General features: G+C 37.0%; 1 protein-coding gene across 3 annotated transcripts in view; it reads right to left on the bottom strand.

The window, feature by feature from the left end:
* The window catches only part of by (focal adhesion protein tensin), a 168,902-nt gene that overhangs the window by 48,062 nt on the left and 97,920 nt on the right, over positions 1 to 22,920 (bottom strand). For all 3 annotated transcript variants that reach the window (XM_069501307.1, XM_069501311.1, XM_034973427.2), the window contains exon 5: positions 14,658 to 14,834. In XM_069501307.1, coding sequence (XP_069357408.1) covers positions 14,658 to 14,834 — 177 coding nt within the window. The remainder of the gene's footprint in view (positions 1 to 14,657; positions 14,835 to 22,920) is intronic.

The raw sequence follows: 22,920 nt of genomic DNA, 5'->3' as shown, positions 1-22,920 counted from the left end.
AAGTACCTAGGTACGTAAAAATCGTTCAACCTATGAAAATGCTTTTCCGGGCATCACCCCAAAATAGGAAAGAGCGTGTGGTGTATTGTTAGACACGGCTTTATGTATTATTTTACAATTGAACAAAAAAAATTGTGACGTGGATCGGAATTCGGAAATAAAAGTGTACCTACATTTGAATTTTGCGCAATGAAAGTACGTCCAAAAAAATCCGCAAACTATACCTAATACATGTTGTATTATCCAATATTGTAACTCTTCTTTACAAGTTTCTGATTCTCTTTAAAAAAATGATATACCTCTATACCTACCTACTACGTAGCATATTATTATTTAAAATCTCTGATTATTCAATTACAATGCGAGACCCATTAAATGGTTCCATATTATCTTATCTCGAATAATGTAGAGTTTGTACTTCTATATCTTGATACGATAACAAGATTTTGCGACATTAGAATAGCTTACTCTAGATGTTTTAAACCATTTCAGAATTTTTTTTTATTAGGTTGACAGGTAGCAGCTGATACCTTATTGAAATTTTTGGGATCATTGTTTTATGCAGGTTAACTTTTTTACGCTTGGTATGGTTACGTGTTTACCATACCATACACATATGACACACACATCCTTATCACAGAACACCAACTTAAATTAAACTAAAATCCTATTTACAGTCACATTTTGAACACTGCACTGACTGGAAAATTTCACGCACTTTAAGTTTTAAAAGGATTTTTATACAGGTTGGTTTATAGTTCGGTAGACATCGGTCGGCGCTGCGAGAGGCACAGTCACTGGCACCCCAGCGTCTCGGCGCTCGCCGCTCCGACGCCGTCGCGTTACTAGGCAACGCGCATCTCGTGGATGCTTAGGATCATCGCTCTGATCTGCTGATAGTACACGGCTAATTAATTAGCTTTTAGCATGGCTTTTAGAACTAGATCTCCTTGAGTAGGTACTTGTTTCATGAGACGCGAGCATTTTCAAAGTAGGACATACAAATTATCGAGATATGAGATATTTTTAGGGTTCCGTACCTCAAAAGGAAAAACGGAACGGAATAAGATCAGTTTGTTGGCTGGCTGTCTGTCTGTCTGTCAAGAAACCTACAGGATACTTTCCGTGGACCTAGAATCATGAAATTTTGCAGGTAGATAGGTCTTATAGCAGACATTCTGAAATCTGAAAACCGTAAATTTGTGGTTACATCACACAGAAAATTTTAAATTGTGCTCATGAACTAATAATTAGTATTTTCAACTTTCAAAGTAATATTACTGTACAAAGTGCAGGGGTATCATATTATGAAAGGACTTTATTATACATTCTAAAACAGATTTTTATTTATTTTTATGCATCATAGTTTTTGAATTATCGTGCAAAATGTCGAAAATGGCGCGAGCCTGACTCGCACTTGACCGATTTTTTAATACTAAAAACTGTGAAATTAATTTTTTTTATAAAAAAGCCCGACTTCAATCAAAAACAACAAACACTCAAAACTAAAAATTCAAAAATATGTTAAACTACAATAAAATAATTTTTATTTCTTATTTTTAGTGTTTGTGGTTAGGTATTGAAGTCGGTTTTTTTTGTAAAAACTCGTAGAGCGAGAGCTTAAAGTTTTAAAAATCTTTTTGCAGGATATACCTAGTCTGTCACGTTCTGGCCTCAACGTCCATCGCCGTTCAATTGGAACCCTTCAGCTTGTTCAGGGATGACATTAAGATACCGGATAGTACGCGTATGGTATAATTACTAAAGAACCCATACCATGAAGAAGCCATGGTCGTCAAAAAAAACCACTCTGTTAATGTTGTTTCTCAGAAGTTGATCCACTTGCTGCAGCGACCCAATGGCTAGCACTTATTTAGCCCCACGGGCCACGGCTTATCCTGGCAACTTAGAGAAGCAATAGCGCCAGTGTTTTGGACACCATGCCCATTTATAATAATTTAGATGATGTACTTACACATTTTCTAGTAAATTTGTGGGACTGCAAAAAATGGAATGAATTCGTTCCAAATTCAGGCTTTTCAATTGATAGAACAAGTATCAAGTACAAAATATCTGTAGTTGGCAAATTCTAACCATTTCTAACGAATCGAATCAAGTTGGAACAATGCCAAGAATGCATTCTCGCCTCGCATTTCTATATTTTTTATTCATTAATCATACCGGTCTGATTAACTTGAACGTAGTATAGAATATATTTCTTTTAAAATATATTCAGTTCACTTGAGATTTACACCTAATGATAACTCGTTGATGTTGAATAATTCCTGAATAGGTAATTAAGTTTCATATACGTCTGATCATATTAGAATAACATTTCATATTATAATTTTTTGAAAATGATAGGCAACAAAAGTATATCTAGTCAAAATATATGTACTGTCAATTAAGATATTTGAAAAGCATCGAGGTAACTACTTTAGGAATTTAATAAAAAAAAAACCCACCACAAAGGGTTCCTTTCCACGAAGGGATTTTTTGGTGATTTAACCACAAATTCACGGTTTTCGGTCCTATAGGTTTTCTTGACAGTCAGACGGATAGGTGGACAGACAGAATAACTTTGTTGTCTGTCTGACAAAAAAGTGATCCTGTAAGGATTCCTTTTTCCTTTTGAGGTACGGAACCCTTACAGTCATAAGGAACCTCAACAACAATAACATTATGCAAACGAAACAAGTGCAACGCTACAAAAATTCAACTCGTTGCGCAATAATTTTTACTACAGTTCATTCATAATTACAGGAGAGACGTACCTAGCCACGGCTGCCATCCACGACGCGTTCGCAGACGAAGCTATGCGCTTCCGTAAACAAATGCAGCGTGCATAAGGGAGCTTGTAGGTGAGCGGCTATTACCCTCTACAAAAATATAACCCCGAATCACATTACTGCCCGTAATGTGCCTACGTACGAGTATTTAATGTACCTTATTACGCTGTTTTAGTCCACGTGTAATACAACTAAAAGCTTTTATTGTACCTAGTATAAGGTATTCGTAACTACTTAACTTCTTAACTAAATACTTGTTAGGTTTATTTACTAGATGATGTCCGCAACATTGACAACCTGGGTTTAGATTTTTAAAAATCCTGTTTGATTTTCTGGGATAAAAAGTAACCTACGTCTATTCCCGGATCTCTTATGCCTTCTTTCGTCATAATCGGTTGGCTATGAAATGCTAGCAGACAACAGACAGACGACAGACACATTTTGGCATTTATATTATTAAATATGAACTATTATTAATTTAAGAAATTATTGTTATTAATTTGAGAAATATTATGTATTATTTACACTTATCTATTCAATTCAATTCAATTCTCTTTATTGCGAATTTGGGTTAGTTAACAGGTCTTAAAGGTATTATTAGTGTAGGTACGTCCAAAACCTTGCGGCATGCAATGATACATTAATTTAGACTACATTAAAATTACATACACATTAAAATATTATTTACAGATACCTTAAATATTATTTTGTCATTTCTTATATCTTTTCTGTTATAAGTATAATCGTTAACAGAGTAATAATTTTTTTCCATTAAGAATTTCAATAATTTTGCTTTTAAATGTAGGAACTTCAACTGTGCTATGTTAAGTAAATAAGTGTATCAGCTATCACTCAGTTAATGTACTATATAAAATAATTACTCTTAATAGCAGACTAGTAATCTATCACGACACCTGTCTCGACCGGAACGTGAAGGGCCAACTCGTGCGTGCCAATCACGTTTCCACAATAGTTTTGCCAGACTTAATTATATTACACTGGACAGATATTAGTGCAAATATCGATCCAAAATGAAGAAAGGCTTTCATTGAACTCTATATTTTCTTCATTTCCGAGTAAGTCAAGTTAGGTAGAGATCTAACTTGACTTGCGCGGTTTTCCTTACAAAAACAGGAAGTATAGATAGATTTCAGATTTTATTGCCTAAGTAACCGTTGCTTTCCAGCATCTGAATGTCTGAATTTTAGCAGCTTAAGCTTTCATCGAGAAGCTCCGTGGAGGCTCGGGCTTCCGATCGGAATCATTTGAGTAGGTATATAATATAATGTAGACTAGTTTGAGATTCTTCTTTGTCTCAGATCAGCGGTCGGCAGCAGGCGGACCGCGGTCTGTCGAATCTTGGACCGCTGAGTATTTTCAATTCTAACCGTTCGGTCTTAGATTTAGGAGTGCCTTCTAATTAATAGCGCCGGTGTTCTCCAGCCTACCTACCAAGGTCGTATCAAAATAACACGAAAGTTCACTTGCAAATTTACTATTTAATATGGTGTAAGTATATATTGAACATTTTATAAAAAGAAAATTGCACAAACATTACAAAAGCGTCTAACATTTTTGGTAAGAATTCTCAGAAACGGAGTAACAAATATCGTGCCCGAGGCATTGTCGTATCACATCGACTATCGTGAGAAGGTTCGCGATTTGCCTCAACCCAATCAGCCATCTCGACTCAAACCAGACTCCGCGGTCTCTTTGATGTCCAGTTATAGCCGAAGGCAATTTGTTTTAATCACACCATTCTATCAATCCATAACGAATAGTCAAATTAATTTTGAAAAGCTTCAAACCAATCAAGACTTTATGTCTTTTTAACTTTTTACACTAGCATTTTAGGCACGAACCAATATGGATAACAAAGCTATCGTCGTGTTTTTCTAGGTCGGAGATCTTGAAAAACTAACTTTTTCCCTCGACTAAGTCCACGTGTTATAATTTATAGCCTATAGCACAAGGCGTTAAGGTAGATATATAGCTATGAGTGAAAAATAGATTTGGATCATTAGTTCCAGAGATTACCCCCTACATCCAAACCTACAAACTTTACCGCCGATCACGGCGTGCGAAAGTCGCCCGTATGCAAAATACGCCGCCGGGTCAGAGTGGCGTGCATGTTGAGAGCGGTTCAAAGCTGAAACCGAGTGATGACGAGTTTACACTAGTACGAAATAAAAAACGAAAGCATTATAATAATTTGCGAGGAACGTTGGAAACAACGGGCAAGATTCGCGTAGTTGAATCTCAATGTTCTATCTACGTTTCTAGAGTTATGAAGTCCGTCTCTGTAGCTGATATTATTGACCATATTAAGGATAGGGGCGAACAATGCAGCCAAGTTGAGATGCTCAAACAATTTAACGAAACGTCATTCAATTCATTTAAAATAACAATACAAACGAGCAAAATAAACACGTTCTTGGATACTAACTTCTGGCCCGCTGGTTTAGTTTACCGTCGATACCGACAACGTCGAAATCCCGCCGTCTATAGACAACCTCATAATGAACAGAGCAAATAAACTACTTACTTAATTAAAATGGTCATGTGATATACCTCCCTATTGTCATTTAGTTATTTATTTTTATTGTATTTTAGTTTTAAGTTTATATATTGTATTGGGTTTATACCTTTAAATAAAGAATAATTTACCTCTTTATATTAGTGTAGGTAGACAAATAAAGTTAGGGAACACTTTTTACCTTGTTATGGTTTATTGGAGATGACGAAAGAGAATTTAGTATAATTAAGAGGTTAATTGAGAAACATGTAAATAGAAAGCCTGCAGTCGGGACGGCCATGCTAGTAGCACTACAGTTCCCATCAGAAAATATTGTACATCGACTTTTAGAGAGATAGCAGTTTTGTAGAACGTTGTCTCTGTCGTAGAGACCGACAAAACATCACATAGATATGAGTGACAAAGACAACGATCTACGAAGCCGAAACCTCTTTCTAATTTTTTATTCATTTTATTTTTTATTTATTTTTTTAAAAGAATATTAGCCATGTTAAATGACTAATATTCCCCTTTCCTCTCCAAGTAAGCGTCAAGCTTGTGCTAGGAGTAGGTACGACAATAGTGCAACGGGCGGGGTTTGAACCGTCGACCTTTCGGTTTTCAGTCCACTCCTATACCAGTTGTGCTATTGAGGCTCTATTAGGCTATCTATTATTTAATTGTTGATGTAAATAAACAAAAGTACGATCTCAGCGAAAGAAATTCGTTACCAATTGACTTTCTGGCTGCGGTGCGTGACTGTTTTGATTGCTAATCCACTTTTTTATCTTAGTGATGTCACAGATCACTAGCTATTAGCTAACTAATTCACTATAGTACCTAAGTAGGTAGAACATAATTTTGATATTGTTTATAAATACAAATAGAAAACCACAGTTACTATCACTTGTATGTATTCATAACCGCATGATAAATCATTATTTTGTTTTGTACGTGCACATTACAGTATTGCGTTTAATTTTACTTATTGCCAATAAATACAGTAACTTACCTACCTACGTACCTACCTACGTTAATTTCAGTAGTTCAAATTGAGGAGCGGGCAAACAAAACGGTGCGTGTACCTAATTACACATTGAATCATCATACTTTTTTTCTTTAATCCGGACGTTTTTGGCCCACTGAATACAAATCTGAACTCATTTCCAAACAAAACGGCCTAAAACTGTGCTAAAATTGAGCGAGTTAGTGATTTCGATCAAAACTAAAATTTCAGCAGCTTTCATTCTGTCTTTTGTTCCTTCTGTACAATTTTATTTTAATGCAATTACACCGCTTTGTCCATCAGCTACTTAATAAAGACTTTCTGGTTCCGATGGGAAAATCAGTTATTACTATCTGTATTCATAATATGTTGTAGTACATCGTATTCCGGCAGCAGTAACCGTATGTTTAATTCAAAATGTTTTGATTGCAATCCCACGCGATACCTACTGGCCTAAGAGCCAGCGCGTGCCAGACCTTCCTTATTTTATAAAAGCTGAAAGTTTCTTTGCGTAATGTTCCCACCCAACATTGGGAAGAACGTTTGTTTGGATCATGGTGGCTTTGGAAGATAAAAGGTAATAAAGATATAAAAAAATCTTACGTCAAAGTATAAAGTCTAATCTTTTTAAATTTAATACTATTCTGAAGAAAATATAAAAAATAGACTATACTTTGACGAAAGATTTTTTACACCGTTATTACATGTTATACCATGATCCAAACAAACATCCGAACCAACGATCCTCCCAGTGTTGGGGACAATACGCAGATAAACTTTCAGCTTTTATAAACTAAGGAAGGTCGGGCACGCACTGGCTCTCTCTATACTTGTATGGCTTATCGCAATATCTAAGTGAAGGGGCGGTGCAACATCTATTGTCTAAACGTCGAATTGTATTTACGACGACATTGGGTAGACGTGTAGCGTCTGCTTCACACTATGACACCGACACCTGATGGATATCTCTCTCAAACGGGTGGTCCCTGATCTAGCGACCTTGCATTACACCATCCTAATGGTGTAATCTATTATATTATGGGTTTCTATTATATTATTTAAATCCAAATCATGTCTGAAGCGTGTTCATTAATTAATTTATTTCATTAGATTGATGCTTTTTTATTTAGGGATATTTTTTACAGAAAATACTTTATTTATAAACTACTTAGATACTAGTCGATCCGGTCGGCTTCACTTATTTATATCAACTTACATAATATAGGTACAAAATAATTACTTATGCTCATCTGGAATAATGTGTTTTTCGAAAGAATTTTTCAAATCGGATGAGTAGGTAGTTTCAGAGATTACCTCCTACACCCAAACTTACAAACTTTATTAGTACCTACAGAAAATGCACTTTCGTGAAGCTCAGATAATGTTAAAAGTCATATTTTTATAAACTTATCTCCGTTTATATCCATATACCTATCCTCCACGGGCGCTCGTGTGTGACCATAAAGTACATACACCCGTGTTTTATGAGTTTGCTTGAACCAGCTAGAAACAAGATTCTCGAATTTACTAGTAGGTACGAATGACATCATACAAAAACAATTTTAACATTCCAAGGTCTGGCTAAACTTCTGCATACATCACAAGTTATTTAAATATTTCTATATATTACTTACCCATTTAAGCAATATTTAAAAAATAAGTTTAATTTAGGGTTAGTTAAGCAAGGAAACTTCATAGTTTGTCGTGAACTGTGGTTTAGACCAGGCCTTCTGTCCAACTGTCTGTCTGTCTGTATGACACAGCCATTTTAAAAATAAACAAATGGAATCAAGATTTTTAGCACAGTTCTATAAACCAGCAGCTCGATTGCGGTAAACTGAAATGTCGCATCGCCATAGAAATATCTTTATGGATCGTGATCGTTACACAGTTACCGTAAAAAAGACTTATCTTTTTTAACAAATTAGACTATTATTCCAAGATTATTCCCCTTTCTCTTATTGTAGAGGTTGAAGAGTGACATCAATTTATTTTTTATATCCCACAAAAAGGATTCTGGCCTAAAGTAGGTAGGTATAAGCTAATACCCGCAAAAGAAAACGCAGGCTAAAAGTATATATATTAATAGTATATTATCTACAAACAGAATAATATCATTTTAAGCGGAAATATTCAATGGTAAATAATTATTTTATCGAAGTACCAAATGTCTACATTAAAGGTTAGGAGTTCATCAAAATGTACATATATACATAATTTCAAATCAGCTATCGTATTAAGTAGATGTAATGAAATGAGATCATTTCTAAATCTGCATTAATGTTCAGCCTTGTATCGTGAACATTGGTAATGTTTTAAATTCCAAACACTCGCATTAGCAATACTTGTTCTCAAGAATATTTATTCTCCTTACGCAATTCACTCGTGATGTATTGCATCTGTACAGAGAGCGATGACTATTGCGTTGTTTTTTGCAATTAGGTACATAATATTGTTATGGTGAATATAGTAGCAGATGCCCATAACATCATCCTGCAACATAATTGACTATTTAAATCAATGTGTGATTGCTTCCTCATAATAAATTACGGAAACTAGCCAATGATGCCTTCGACTTCGTCTGCGTGGATTTAGACTTTTAAAAATTCCGTGGGAACTTTTCGATTTTTCGGGTGAAAAGTAACTTATGTCTTTTTCCGTTTTTAACCATATCCATGTAAAAATCACGTCTGAGCATTGAAAAATACTTTTCGTTCGCTTCTCAAAAGTTTTCTCGTGATGTGCACATAGGATATACAGTAGGTACACTATTAGCAGATATACCTACTCGTAGTATTCAAAATTCTGACCCTACAATAGACGCAAAGATGAAGTAATTCGCTCAAAAAATATAACGTTTATACTTGGTCAGCTATAGAAGAAAAAGCACATGAAACAGCGAAGCACAGCGCGGCACCCCAGGCGCAATATCATCCGCATCCGATGTCCGCATCGCACGGACGGAAGATTTTCCTTTGAAGCGGTCGCCCGGAAAGCTCCCGCAACGCTGGATACTTCCACAGTTTATATTATATTTTATTACATGAAGCTGTTTAGTCTATACAATGCAACAATTATATAATTTTATCGCCATATATACAACACATATTATTACTATCCGAAACTTTGTTTTATTACTGCGTGAGAAGTTACTCAATTGAACTATGATCTAGCGGCTAGCCTAATTTTGGACTAATTAGTAATTTTAGTTTAATTGACCATTAACGCATCAGTCTTTCTTGATTAATAAAGAGAAACTTTGTTAACGTGTTCTTTCAGCACTTACACTAGATACCTACAATTTTTTTTCTAAATACTAAACTTTTAATTTACAGAACTGTTCAAACTCAATGTTTAATTTCCAATTTTTTATGTGTCGTCATATTTAATTTCAAACATTAAAAATTTAGCATAAATATACTTATTGCATTATGGTATCCGCTATCGCAATCAGGGACTCCGTAGTCCGTAAGCCTAAATTATTCATTCACGACTTCAGGAGCCAAAGCACATTCTCATCTGCGTACAATCTTTTCCTTGAACGCATCTTTTATTCATGACGGCCGTGTGATTTTCTTCGAGATTTAATTTTGTAGCTCAAAGAAATGGCCTGTTATTTATTGGATAAGGGTCGCTCTCGCTTATATTAAGGGTTAGGTTTAAATGAGAATCTTGGGCGAGAAAAAGATCCTTTTCATCCCGTTGCGTTATTTGTTAGGTCCCTACACGTCAGCTATGAATGTTGTATACATTCTAAATTTAAATATGTAAAAAGAGAGGTTTTGACTTACTGACTGACTCATCAACGCCCAGCCCAAACACTTGGACGTAAAAAGGACCTCAAGTTTTGCACAGCGGTTCCTTTATAATTTAGACGGAAATAAGAGCAGAGATTTTGAAATTCCCACGCGATTGGCAACAAACAAGACTAATAATTATACTTTTGCCAAGCGTAACCGCAGGCGGTAGCTAGTTCTACATAAAATAGAATAGCCAAAGACTTGCATCGAATTACCTACAATAGTTCTTTCTGATCATTGAGTCTTTTTTGATATCTAATACTAAAAGCTAAAAAGTTTAGTGTATTTTTTAATATATATGTACTTCCAATGAGCTACATTAAAATAATGGTCCATCGTTACATTCGTATAACGAACTCAAATCGAAGGATTTTGTTTGTCAAAGGATTAAAATATTTCACAATCTTTTGTGCCGCAGGCGATGTCGTTATCATCGACTCGGCTAATTTTAATCCTTTTGCGAATGTCATGCATGATGATGGCCTTAGCAAGTTAATCCTTGCCATACCAGTCTGCCAAGGGTACCGTAAAGACAAATAGAGGATTCTGATTGCTGATTGTCAGTCCATGGTTGTAATGACAACTAGGGTCGATAAGTGAATTTTAATGACACTATGTACCAACCGGTTCGTGCAAAGGTTGCTTAACTCTTGTATCTTGAAATTTAAACACTGTCACGGCTAGGCAATCTACTGGCGCACCTACTGAACTACAATAGCATGTATCTATTTAGGTTGACGTGTTATGCTGTTTGACTACTTAGGTTAATGCATTGTTACAAGATTTACAATATAACATAGCCTAAGGATATCGTCGAAGGTTATATTATAGTTGTGCAAATCGAGCATTTAATATTACCTCTTTCCATTTTGAATAATAATGTCTTTAAAGATTTTCTGGGTTAGAGAATGGGACTCCTCGGTAAATCGGTGTATTTTTTTTAATCCGATACACTATTTTCTATTAGATCCAAAATGTAGGTATGTAGGCAGTTGTCCAAGATAACTGCTTTAGTATTATTACTACTATTTATAGTATTATACATATTTCTTCGCAGTCTATTAAGCTAAGAGGTAGTTCAGGTATGAATAGACGTGCTAATCGACGCATTAGCACCGGTTCCGATCGGGGCATCAATACCAATAGCACAATCGCTCTACATACCACCGGACGAGGGGTTATCACGAAGCTCTTTCAGTTCGGAAATTGCTACGCGATTTGGCGGCTTTTGTATGTTAACTTTGTACGAATAAAAAAAATCCTTATAAGTACATAATGTACAAGTGAAGGAAAATGGATGCATTAACAGAACGCAATATTTTAATTTACTAAAGAATCCATTAAATATATTTATTAAGCTATACTTAGGTAGAAAAGTTTTCAGTGAGGATCATTGCCAGTTATTGTGGCTAACATAATATTCTCTGAGGTAGGCATAATTAAAAGTTAGGTCACCTATCCATTAAAATGTTTAATTCTAGGTCAAAGATATTTAACCATCAAAATAGAATAAGTAAGTGTAAGGTTATATTACCGTTTAAATCATATCTTATTAATTATATCAAATCAAGTTTGAGATATACATACATATTACATACCTACCCATACCTCCCTTTGGTTAGTGTGAGTTAAAATCTCATCGTAGCTTCGTGTCGTTTGCCAATAAGTACTATGAGGCATAAGACTATGACATACATATCTTGAATTGTTCTGCCGTTCTGTTGCTTAATATTTTATTGACATTATCTCATTTTGCTCAGTCTACAAAGCGGAATAACTCAGCGGTAACGTAACAAATTGACATACCAATTAAAAGTAATAGATATTCGAGGTCAGTTCCGTTTGTTTCGCGTAGGTACTTTTTAGGTTTCCGTACCCGAAGGGTGCCAACGGAACCCTATTACCACGGTTTTATGATCTATCGTAACTTTTTTCAAAGTTTCTAACTTTGTTCAAAGTTCGTGTACATATTTTACGATAATAATATTATTTCCTTGTTCTTTTTTTAGAATTGCAACATGCGCAAGCATTCTTACGTAACTAAGTAATATTGGACTGTGGACTACAGCACGCCGCTTTCGACTTTCAGGAGTTGGAGTCAAACAAAGAACTGTCAAAGTTTTGTAATGACTGTCTGACTATCGAGGTATATTACGAGTATGTTATAGCTTCCTATTTTGTGTATTATACTCGATTTTATATTTATCTGAGTGTAATTTATTTGAATAATTACGCCTTTTTTCAGGGTTTCTAATCTAATCAAGTGAATGCCTAGTTTGAAATAAAAAAACAAGGTCATTGACAATTCGAAGTGGTTTCCGGGCACTAAGCCTTAGTTTACGAGCGTTTGAGCACAAAGGTGCATTAGTAGAACAACAGGCATAGGTAAGTGGAGAATGCAGTTAATGCAGCTAAGCCGCAGCCGACTGCACTTTATGATTTATAATCACCCTTTGCAAATCTATGGCTGAATGTTACCTGACCACTTCGAAATGAAAAACAACCAAGCTCACTAATGTTACTTACTATATTTCATTGGAGAGTTGCTCTTAATGAGATCGTATTATTTACGGCCGCACGGCCGAACTGAAAAATATAAACGCGCTCCAAATATTCCAAAATACCAATTAAATACTGTTTTGACATATTTTGTTGTATGGACAAAATGACAAAAATTAGGCTATATAAAGCAGAGAACCTATTTAAAGAAAAGTCCCGGAAAGGGGTCAGGGGCGTGTTTAAGGGTGGATGTTCTTTTTTTTGCGATTTGCGGCTAAATTATGCACCCTATCGAAAAAATTTAAAGGTAAATAAAATCGTAAACTTTCTTATTGGACATTATCGAGAAAAATGCAAAAAGCTGTCTTTTTCGTTTTTAAATTATAACTATCGCGGCGAAAATATTTTTCAAATTTTTTCAAAGCAAAATTTTCGATGTTTTATGAAGAAAATTCTAAAAAATAGGCCATTTTCCATCGAAAAATGTCGATAATATCCAATTAGAAAGTAATACAATTTTTAATTATCTACAACTACTTTTTAGAGGTTACATTTATCCCGGAAAATCAAAGAGTTTCCACGGGATTTTTAGAGACCTAAATCCACGCGGACAAAGTTGCAGGCATAGTATATAAAAAAGTTATTTTATTAGTCATTTATTATATTATTACTCAAATATTTTAAAAGTGTTAGGTACGTAAAGTAAATATATCTTGTACGACGATCGTGCGGAACCCTTCGTTAGTCCGACTCGCTCTTGACCAGTATTTTTTGAATCGACGTCAATGTTCTGATGACTTCATAAAGAGTGATGCACGGTCCGATAACTTTTATGACTCGGTCATCTCGATTAATATTTTCATCACACTTACATTTTTGCAGTAGATACTTACCCACAAGCCTTTTTACGGTCCGAACAATCTGGTGGTTCATGCTCAGGTTGAAAGCTACCTCTGTACTAAATTTCGTCAAAATCGGTAAACCGATGGCCCGTGAAAAGCTAGCAAATAGACAGACAGACCCACTGTTACATTTATAAAATTAGTTCTTATGAATTAGGCATATTTAATCATAACTAATGTTCCCCTTTCTCCTCCAACTAGGAGGTCTAGGTTAGGTACTACAATAGTGCAAGGGTAGAGTTTGAACTTTGAACCTTCCTAACCGTTCGGTTATGAGTCGGAAACCGGAACAGGTCCGTGTAGTGTACCATAGAATAATGCCATAGAATATAAAGCTGTGATAGCCTAGTCGGTAGGACGTCCGCCTTCTGATCGGAGGTCGGGGGTTCGATCCCGGGCACGCACCTCTAACTTTTCGGAGCTATGTGCGTTTTTAGGGTTCCGTACCTCAAAAGGAAAAACGGAACCCTTATAGGATCACTTTGTTGTCTGTCTGTCCGTCTGTCTGTCAAGAAACCTACAGGGTACTTCCCGTTGACCTAGAATCAAGAAATTTGGCAGGTAGGTAGATTTTATAGCTGACATTTGGGGAAAAATCTGAAAACCGTGTATTTAGGGCTAACCCTAAATACACGGTTTTTGTGTGATCTAAATCACACAAAAAAAATTAAATTGTGGTCATGAACTAATAATTAGTATTTTCAACTTTCGAAGTGAGTGACTATATCAAGTGTTCATTCTAAAACAGATTTTTATTTATTTTTATGCATCATAGTTTTTGAATTATCGTGCAAAATGTCGAAAAAATACGACTGTAGTACGGAACCCACATTGCGCGAGCCTGACTCGCACTTGGCTGGTTAATAATAATTAAATATCACTTGCTTTAACGGTGAAGGAAAACATCGTGAGGTAACCTGCATTCCTGAGAGTTCTCCATAATGTTCTCAAAGGTGTGTGAAGTCTACCAATCCGCACATGGCCAGCGTGGTAGATTATGACCAAAAACCCTTCCCATTATGAGAGGAGACCCGAACTCTGTAATGAGCCGGTGATAGGTTGATCATGATGATAATGAATCTTATGGCTTTATCTATTGATTATGCATTATGTACCTAGTATGTATTGCATGATGACTTCACTTACCGTGATGGTGTCATAGATGCCATTCTGGTCGTTGCGAAGGGGCGAGGCCGCAGTGTCAGCGGGAGCGGGTAGCGTGGTCTCCGCTCTAGTGGGTGACGGTGAGATGTGCAGCGGGTCTCCGTTGCGGGCCCAGGTTCGATGAATTTGCCAACTCGTGTCGGAGAATCTTGCTTTGTCCTGAACCAAAAGAAAATCTTAAATAAGGCTACGTTTGGATTATAATTGTATTGATTACGCTTGATATTGTCATTGTTTGCGCTTGATTATAAATGCAAAGCTATGCCGTATGCGTTGTCCTGGAACACAGGTATGACGAGCTACATGCTCCTAATTAGCAGTTAGTACCTACCTAGTACGCGATAGGTATTATATGAATGGTCACAACAGGTTAGCTTTGCTAAATAGGTATATACATTTTCCTTAAAACAAAAACGAATAGGTAGTATAAAAATGAAATTCCCAGCTCTGTGATAATGATAAGTAAACTAATTAGTAAAAAGTTCAAGCGATAATCTAAAAAGTTCAGGCGATAATCTGTAAATGGTATTACCAAATTAATAGAAAAAGTTAACACATATATGTGGTAAAAAAAAAATTTACTTCAGATAACCTACTATGCTGAATTGTTAACAATAATGACATATATGTAAGTATATAGGTACTTACAGTAAGCAGAGTCTTCTTTATAGGAACAATATTTGAAAAAGTACCTACTAAGTACTGACTTTGAATTGTTGGCCGAATACGAAGCCGAAGTCGCGGGCATAAGCTAGTATTATCTAAATAGATAGTCCCTTATAGTAGCTGTTAGCGACAATGTGTAGCTATTGCGAATTTAATTAGAACAAAAATAGTAAGGTTTAGACAATATTGGCTACTGGACGTAGCCGTGGGCTATTCTGAACAGTTCACGGCTAACAAAAGCTTTTAGATCCGTGTCAAAATGATAATGAACACCATTCAACTCTAAAGATAAGGTACGCGAAATTTCGTTCCTTTTTTTCCTAGTCGGCGCTACAAACACTGACACAAATGCACTTAGCTAAAATCTAAATACATATAAAAGGAAAAGGTGACTGACTGACTGATCTATCAACGCACAGCTCAAACTACTGGACGAATCGGGCTGAAATTTGGCATGCAGATAGCTATTATGACGTAATAAGCATCCGCTAAGAGGGGATTTTAACAAATTCAACCCCTAAGGGGGTGAAATAGGGGTTTGAAATTTGTGTAGTCCACGCGGACGAATTCGCGAGCATAAGCTAGTATAGTATAGTTTGCTTGCACCATATGGTTTGCACAGGAGATAGCATCCATGATCCAGTACAACAAGATAAAACATCTGCTGAGCGTAATTTAATCGATCATTGACAACATGGCGGCTTTGATTTCCTCGTCACGTCCGATTCTTCTAAGCTGAACTTCTTTGTATTACGTACCATGCTTACCTAGTGCTCATACCTTAAAGGATGTCAATGCATAATCTTAAAAGGCGCTTGGCACGTTATGGCCAGGTAACCTAAATGTATAGTGTGTCTTTTATCATAACAACATAGCCTCAAACTAACAATGAATGTGTAAAGATTATATATGTAGTGTCGGTTCGAGACTCGAGTGCGCACAATAGAGCTAAGAGTAGTAGCTGAGAGTAAGCTGATTCAAGTTTTATTCCTGTACGATACGTTATTTTTCTGTACTGAATCCGCAGTTATAGTAGGTACCTATTATATTTAAAATCTTTATCGCATGGCATGTGAGAAATCTTTGACAGAATATTCATGTAGCTTTAGAATATTTTGCATGGAATTATTAAGGTAGGTACATATTATATTTTTGTTGTCATAGTAGCAGTAGAAATACAAACTCAGTGAAAATTTCAACTCTCTGCCTATTAGGTACCTACGGTTCACGAGATTGAGCCCGCTGACAGAAGACAGTCGATGTATGGAAAGACCAACGGACTGCGAAGGCTTAGTAATAGGGTCTCGCTGACACCTCTCGGGCACGGAATCCTAAAAAAGTGGGTATGAATAAAATATTAATAATTTTGCCTGCCATTTTGCGCGATGTTGTCTAAGCTAATCACAATCATATTTATCTTATCGTGTACTTACGCATACAGTTTCTATTTTATATTATAGTATATATATAGTAAAGTTTAGCATAAATACTGTGGTAGCGAATATATTATCAAGATACCACCGAGATAGGGGGCCAGTGAAATTGACTAATGATCGTACATGGCCCTTAGCCCGGCCACTACATTGCACAGAGGAAACTCATTCGTAATCGTAATTGCATTTAGAAGCAATAAATTTTGAATGAACAGAACTACTAGTAAATCTAATCAATACATAATTCATAGCATTATAAGTAGTACTTATTCACTTCCTACTTATACCTACCTAAGTATGTAAAAATATCCTGATTTTCGCATTATCTTCAAGTCTAAATCTTTCGTCTTGAATATTAAAAAAAAGTTTTATCGAATTCCTGACCTATAAGTCATTTTAACTAGTTGCTCTGGGAAATTAAGCATGCTGCTTTGGGGAAACTCCCGTGGAGCTGTATTTTGTTATGAACTCAGTGGCCTAGATTGTTACTTACTACGAATAATAATAATAATAATAATCATCGTAATAATAATAATAATAATAATATGCATCGGAGAATGCATGGGGCAATGGAGTACGATTCTGTGTCTCCATGGCGAGCGGTTGGCGGCTGCCGATGACCGGATACGGATAGGAAGGGGTATCTTCCAGGGTGATTGTCTGAGCCCGCTTTGGTTTTGTCTGTCTCTGAACCCACTCAGCACTCTTCTGGAGGGTTCGGGGACAGGCTTTCAGTTGCGGAGAGGAGGGACAAAAGTGCCTCACCTTCTCTACATGGATGACCTCAAACTGCTGGCACCCAATGCCACCCGCCTGCAGGAGCTGCTGAATGTCACCACTGACTTCAGCAATTCCATCAGGATGGAGCTTGGGCTGGACAAGTGTGCGGTCATGCATGTGGAAAGGGGACAGGTAACTCATTCGGCTGAGATGAGTCTCGAGCCGTCCACCATCAGAACCCTCTCTGAAGCCGAGTCATACCGGTATCTGGGCATGTCACAGTCGCTAGGGGTAAAAGAGACGGACGTGAAACAGTCTGTTTGCGAAGCCTTTTTGGCCGTCTGACAAAAATCTGTAAAAGTTATTTGTCAGGCGCCAATAAAGTCCGAGCTTATAACGGCTGGGTCATGCCCGTTCTCATGTACACCTTTGGCGTGCTCAGATGTACTCAGACCGAACTTGACGCCCTGGACAGAAAAGTCCGCACAACTATGACTCTTTATCGCATGCACCACCCAAAATCGTCTGTGATGAGGTTGTATATCCCCCGGAAGTGTGGTGGTCGAGGCGTATTGAGCGTCAAGACCATGCATAACCGGGAGATAGCCAACCTCAGAACCTACTTTGAGACGATGAGGGGGTCCCCCATGCATAGAGAGGTCATAGAATGTGATAAAGGACTCACCCCACTATCCTTAGCCCAAACCGAGTGGCAGAAACCGGTGGTACTTAGCACCTCTGACCGGGAGGCCGTATGGAGGGAGAAGGAGCTGCACGGACGCTTTTTTAAAGCTCTTAATGAGCCACACGTAGATAAAAAAGCGTCCGTGCAGTGGCTGCGCTTTGGTGACCTCTTCGGGGAAACCGAGGGTTTTGTCTGTGCGATACAAGATCAGGTGGTCAAGACGCGGAACTACCGAAAGTACATTCTGAAGGATGGCACTCACGACATCTGTCGAGCTTGTCGCCATCCCGGCGAGTCACTCAGACATGTGCTTTCGGGATGCTCAGCGCTTGCCAACACTGAGTATCTGCACAGACACAACCAAGCAGCCAAAATCCTTCACCAAGAGCTTGCTCTGAAGTACGGTCTCCTGGATGAGAGGCTGCCGTATTACAAGTACACACCGGTGCCGGTACTCGAGCGCGACGGAGTCCGGCTCTATTGGGACCGGTCCATCACCACGGACAGGACTATTCTAGCGAATAAGCCTGACATCGTGGTGGTGGACCGGGCACAGTCGAGGGTGTTTTTGGTGGACATCACCATTCCGTATGAAGAGAACCTCGTGAGAGCTGAGACGGAGAAAAAGCGCAAGAATCTCGATCTGGCTCACTAGGTTTCCGACATGTGGCATGTGGAGTCCACTGAAATCATCCCAATCGTCATATCTGCGAATGGGTTGATCCCAGTCAGCCTCGCTCACCATCTGAGGCGACTGGGGTTCCGTGGCAGTTCGCTCGCAGCCAAGATGCAAAAAGCGGTCTTGCTGGACTCGGCTAGGATAGTCCGCCGATTTCTTCACCTGTCGCCCTGACCCTCGGCCGTTTGGTCTCCCCTGCCGGGGTGTAATCCTCCGCCCGGTACAAATATGTATGTATGTAATGTTTATGTAGGTTTATTTATTTTTGTGTATGTAAGTATATTATAACTCTTTTGGCTTTTATATGTATCTATTTTGTACACGGGCGTGAGAGTAGATATATCGAGATAATAATAATAGCTACCTATAACGAGACTTCGTAAAAAAACCAAATTACGTTATCCAAAAATTGAAAAAATTGCATAGTCATTCGGACGAGTTTCTTTCGGTCGAGATCCAAGTCTTATTTTAACTTAAGAGTAGAACTTATAAGAGATATTTACCTCGTACTGCGACCGATCAAACCTCAAATTGGATAAAAGTATGTACTGCCACATAGTAAGGAAAAAACCAGGCCAAGTGTGAGTCAGATTCGCGTACCGAAGGTTCCGTACTACAGTCGTATTTTTTCGACATTTTGCATGATTAATCAAAAATGCATAAAAATCTGTTTTAGAATGTGCAGGTAAAGCCCTTTCATATAAGACCCCACTTGGTATAATAGTAATCCTTACTTTGAAAGTCGAAAATTGTACTAATTATTTATTCATGACCACATTTTAATTTTTTTGGTGATGTAACCACACGGATTTCGGATTTTTCCCCTTGCGTGTGCTAAAAGACCTACCTGCCTGCCAAATTTCATGATTCTAGGTCAACGGGAAGTAACCTGTAGGTTTCTTGACAGACACGACAGATAGACAGAGAGAAAAAGGAAGTGATCCTGTAAGGGTTGCTTATTTCCATTTGAGAATCGGAACCCTAATTATTCATGTGTACCTTTAGGTAGATAAATTAATATTGCAGATGATCTATTTTGGTTTTGTATATAAAATGTGCTTTTAAAAACACGCTCTTCCAAATCATTTCGACATCATTTTATTAGGAAATACTTTTTTGATATAAACCATTTCAGACCTGGCTTGTTTATTATATAAACCGAGAAATGAAAACCAGATACAGTTGTTATGAAAAAGTCGTAGTTACCTGCCTACAAAGTTTTAAAGGTGTTAATAGAGTTTGTTTTTAAGTTCGCTCTACATAATGGAAATAGCACAGCGGATAGACTAGTACCTAGTATTGGGCCGATAAGATAATAAACATCCCACGTGTTCAATGCATCGAATTCTGTGTAAGTAATCAGAATGTGCGTGGGTGGCTGCACTTCACATTTCGTTACTACTTTCAACATGTATGGGCGAGAACTAATAAAACCAAACACTCTAGTGTGCTAGTTATACTTACTACATAGCTGACATTTGACACCTTTTGCGTTGTTTGTTTTTCAAAATTGTGAATAATGACTTCAGAATTTGTGTGGAAAGTTCAACTTTGAAACAACAAAACTACTGTTTGCTTACTAGCTTTCATAAATCGTTTAAATAAAACACAAAATGACTTTGAAACTTATTAATTACAGCAGCGTGTATTAAAACTACCGTTTACCTGAAATTTATTTTACTCATAGGTACATTCCACTTATTTTTATTAATATTACGTATATTAAATTTATACAAAGTAGTCAAGCTGTCTCGTAAATTTGACTTTACTGTGTAATATCCGAAATTGAAGTAGTAAACGAGCACGTGTAAGTGACTTTTATTTAGGTAAAGCTAACCAATAGAGTCACTTATTAGTATTTAATATTTGAGTAAGTAATATCGGAAATCGGAATGCAGGTGTTTGTTTACTTGCTTTTCTTCTCAGAGAAATCGTTAGTCTTGGAGAGAGCACGAATACTAATAACTTGGCTACTTAAGCGTAAGTACTTTGCCACAAGTAAATTTATGTAAATTCGCTCTAATTACCTGGCTCTCATTGATTATGAATAGATTTGAAATTATGGACAGTCCGTAATTGGAAAATTAAAAATCTGAAAGTTGTTGGTACCAATTTAAATTTTGACAATTAGATGGGTGTGTTTTATAATAAGACTTTAGTGTTCATGGTTTTTTTTAAATACTTGTTAATTGAAACCTGGCTTCTTCAAAAATATGTACTTAGATAAACATGCTCAATACTTTGATACTTAAATTAATAGTGTTTCCATGTTATCATCATAGAGGCGCTTATAATAAAACGATTCTTTGATATACCTACATATTTTGCTGTACCTACTGATAAACGTTATCGCGTATATCATTTGAAGCAATGTACACAAGAATGTGCACGTTGCGCAAACAGAGGCCAAGGACAATAATTGAACCACGTATAAGCGGAGCGATTGCTTCTACAGATAGCTAACGACCTAACGGACCCCGTGTTTTTATTTCCCGCCTATTACGTTCTATTTTTGTCGCCTGTTTTCGTTTCAGGACATGCATTTGACGAATGATGTTCAACATCGCAAAGCCGCCTACTATTTCGAATTCTCGCATATTAATTGTTTGCAAAATAATAATAGGTAGGTACATCCTATTATATTGTTACAGATGGATCAGTCGGATAGCAAGTCACTAGCAAGATGAGTCAAATTATTATTAACTTCATTACTTACAGATTGATGATGCCAGCAGTTTCGCAGTGGATTAAGGTTTTCAAAAATAGCGTGAGAACTCTTTGATTTTCCGTGATAAAGAGTATATTTTGCCCATCACCAATCCTCAAAATCGGTTAAACGGGAGGGCCATTTTTTATTCTGCTGATGAAAATAATGCTCTTACTTAGTTCACAGTTTCTGAGAGTGTCTAATCGTAATTACAAAACGATAACTGCTAAGTAATAGGTAGGTAAGTACTTAATTTTTAGCATTCAAGCTCTCATGAGCTTACAGTTATTAGGCGAACTAGACTGTAATCAGCCGTCGTGCGTGACATTCACAAATCACAAGTATTCTTACAAAAGGTCCTAAAAATTATCTGCATTCGGCGTTAAACAGATCCGTAACTTTACATTGTTGCTACCTAATTCCTGCAGGTAATGCATATCCATACCTACTAATATTATAAATGCGAAATTTTGTATAGAGATAAGCTTGCATTTCGGCCTCCGGGGATGGACAATGGACATAGGCTACTTTTTGTTTCGAAAAATAAAAGAGTTCCCACAGGATTTTTAAAAACCACACCCAAGAAGTCCCGGATATCATATATTTAGTACATAATATAGATAGCTTGCATCCCGGAGACGGATATAGGGTACCTAGTTTATATCCTAGAAATCAGAGTTTTTAAGAGTAACAAACCGAAACTTACGCGGGTGAAGTTGCGTGCATTATCTAGTTACTTATGTTTCAGCTATTTGTCTTGTCGGTTTTAGGTTATGCAAACTGTACTCGCATCTATTCTATAGTCCTACCTAATCTCTTTAGACTAATCCCTTAGATAAAGCATGCCTCGTCTATGACCAAAATAATCAATTTTATCATTCTATAAATTACTGAAAAGGATGATAATATTTTCTGCTAGGTTTCTATCAAAACATTCATAATTGAAAAAATAGATCAAGGACAGTTAGAACGTTAATTAGGAGCATGACAAGTGGCACAGCTACACATACATATAGTACGCAAACGCGACAGGTCGAGATAGCAATCGGCGAAGGAACCTAACGTAACCTACGTCCCCGCGCTAACGGTGAGAGCGAGCGCGGGTGACGTGCGGGGTGCGGGTGTGCAGAGTGTTCCCCCACCTCGTACCCCGATGGCCATCTCGAACTGTCCCAAACTATACCTACGAGTTCAGAGTTTAGTTTACTATATTCCTTATTCTCGCTCTGTTTCTATTTTGCCTTAATTTTACAAACATCGAATGGTTCAATGCAAGAAAGTTTTGTATTAAATTGTATAAATTGTATTTTTTAACGTAGAGAGAGGTGAGGCCTGGTTTATTGTTCTCATCCATT

Source organism: Maniola hyperantus, chromosome 1 (genome assembly GCF_902806685.2).
Source record: "Maniola hyperantus chromosome 1, iAphHyp1.2, whole genome shotgun sequence".
In the NCBI taxonomy this organism is placed as follows: Eukaryota; Metazoa; Arthropoda; class Insecta; order Lepidoptera; family Nymphalidae; genus Maniola; species Maniola hyperantus.
This window is presented reverse-complemented; position numbering and strand designations above follow the sequence as displayed.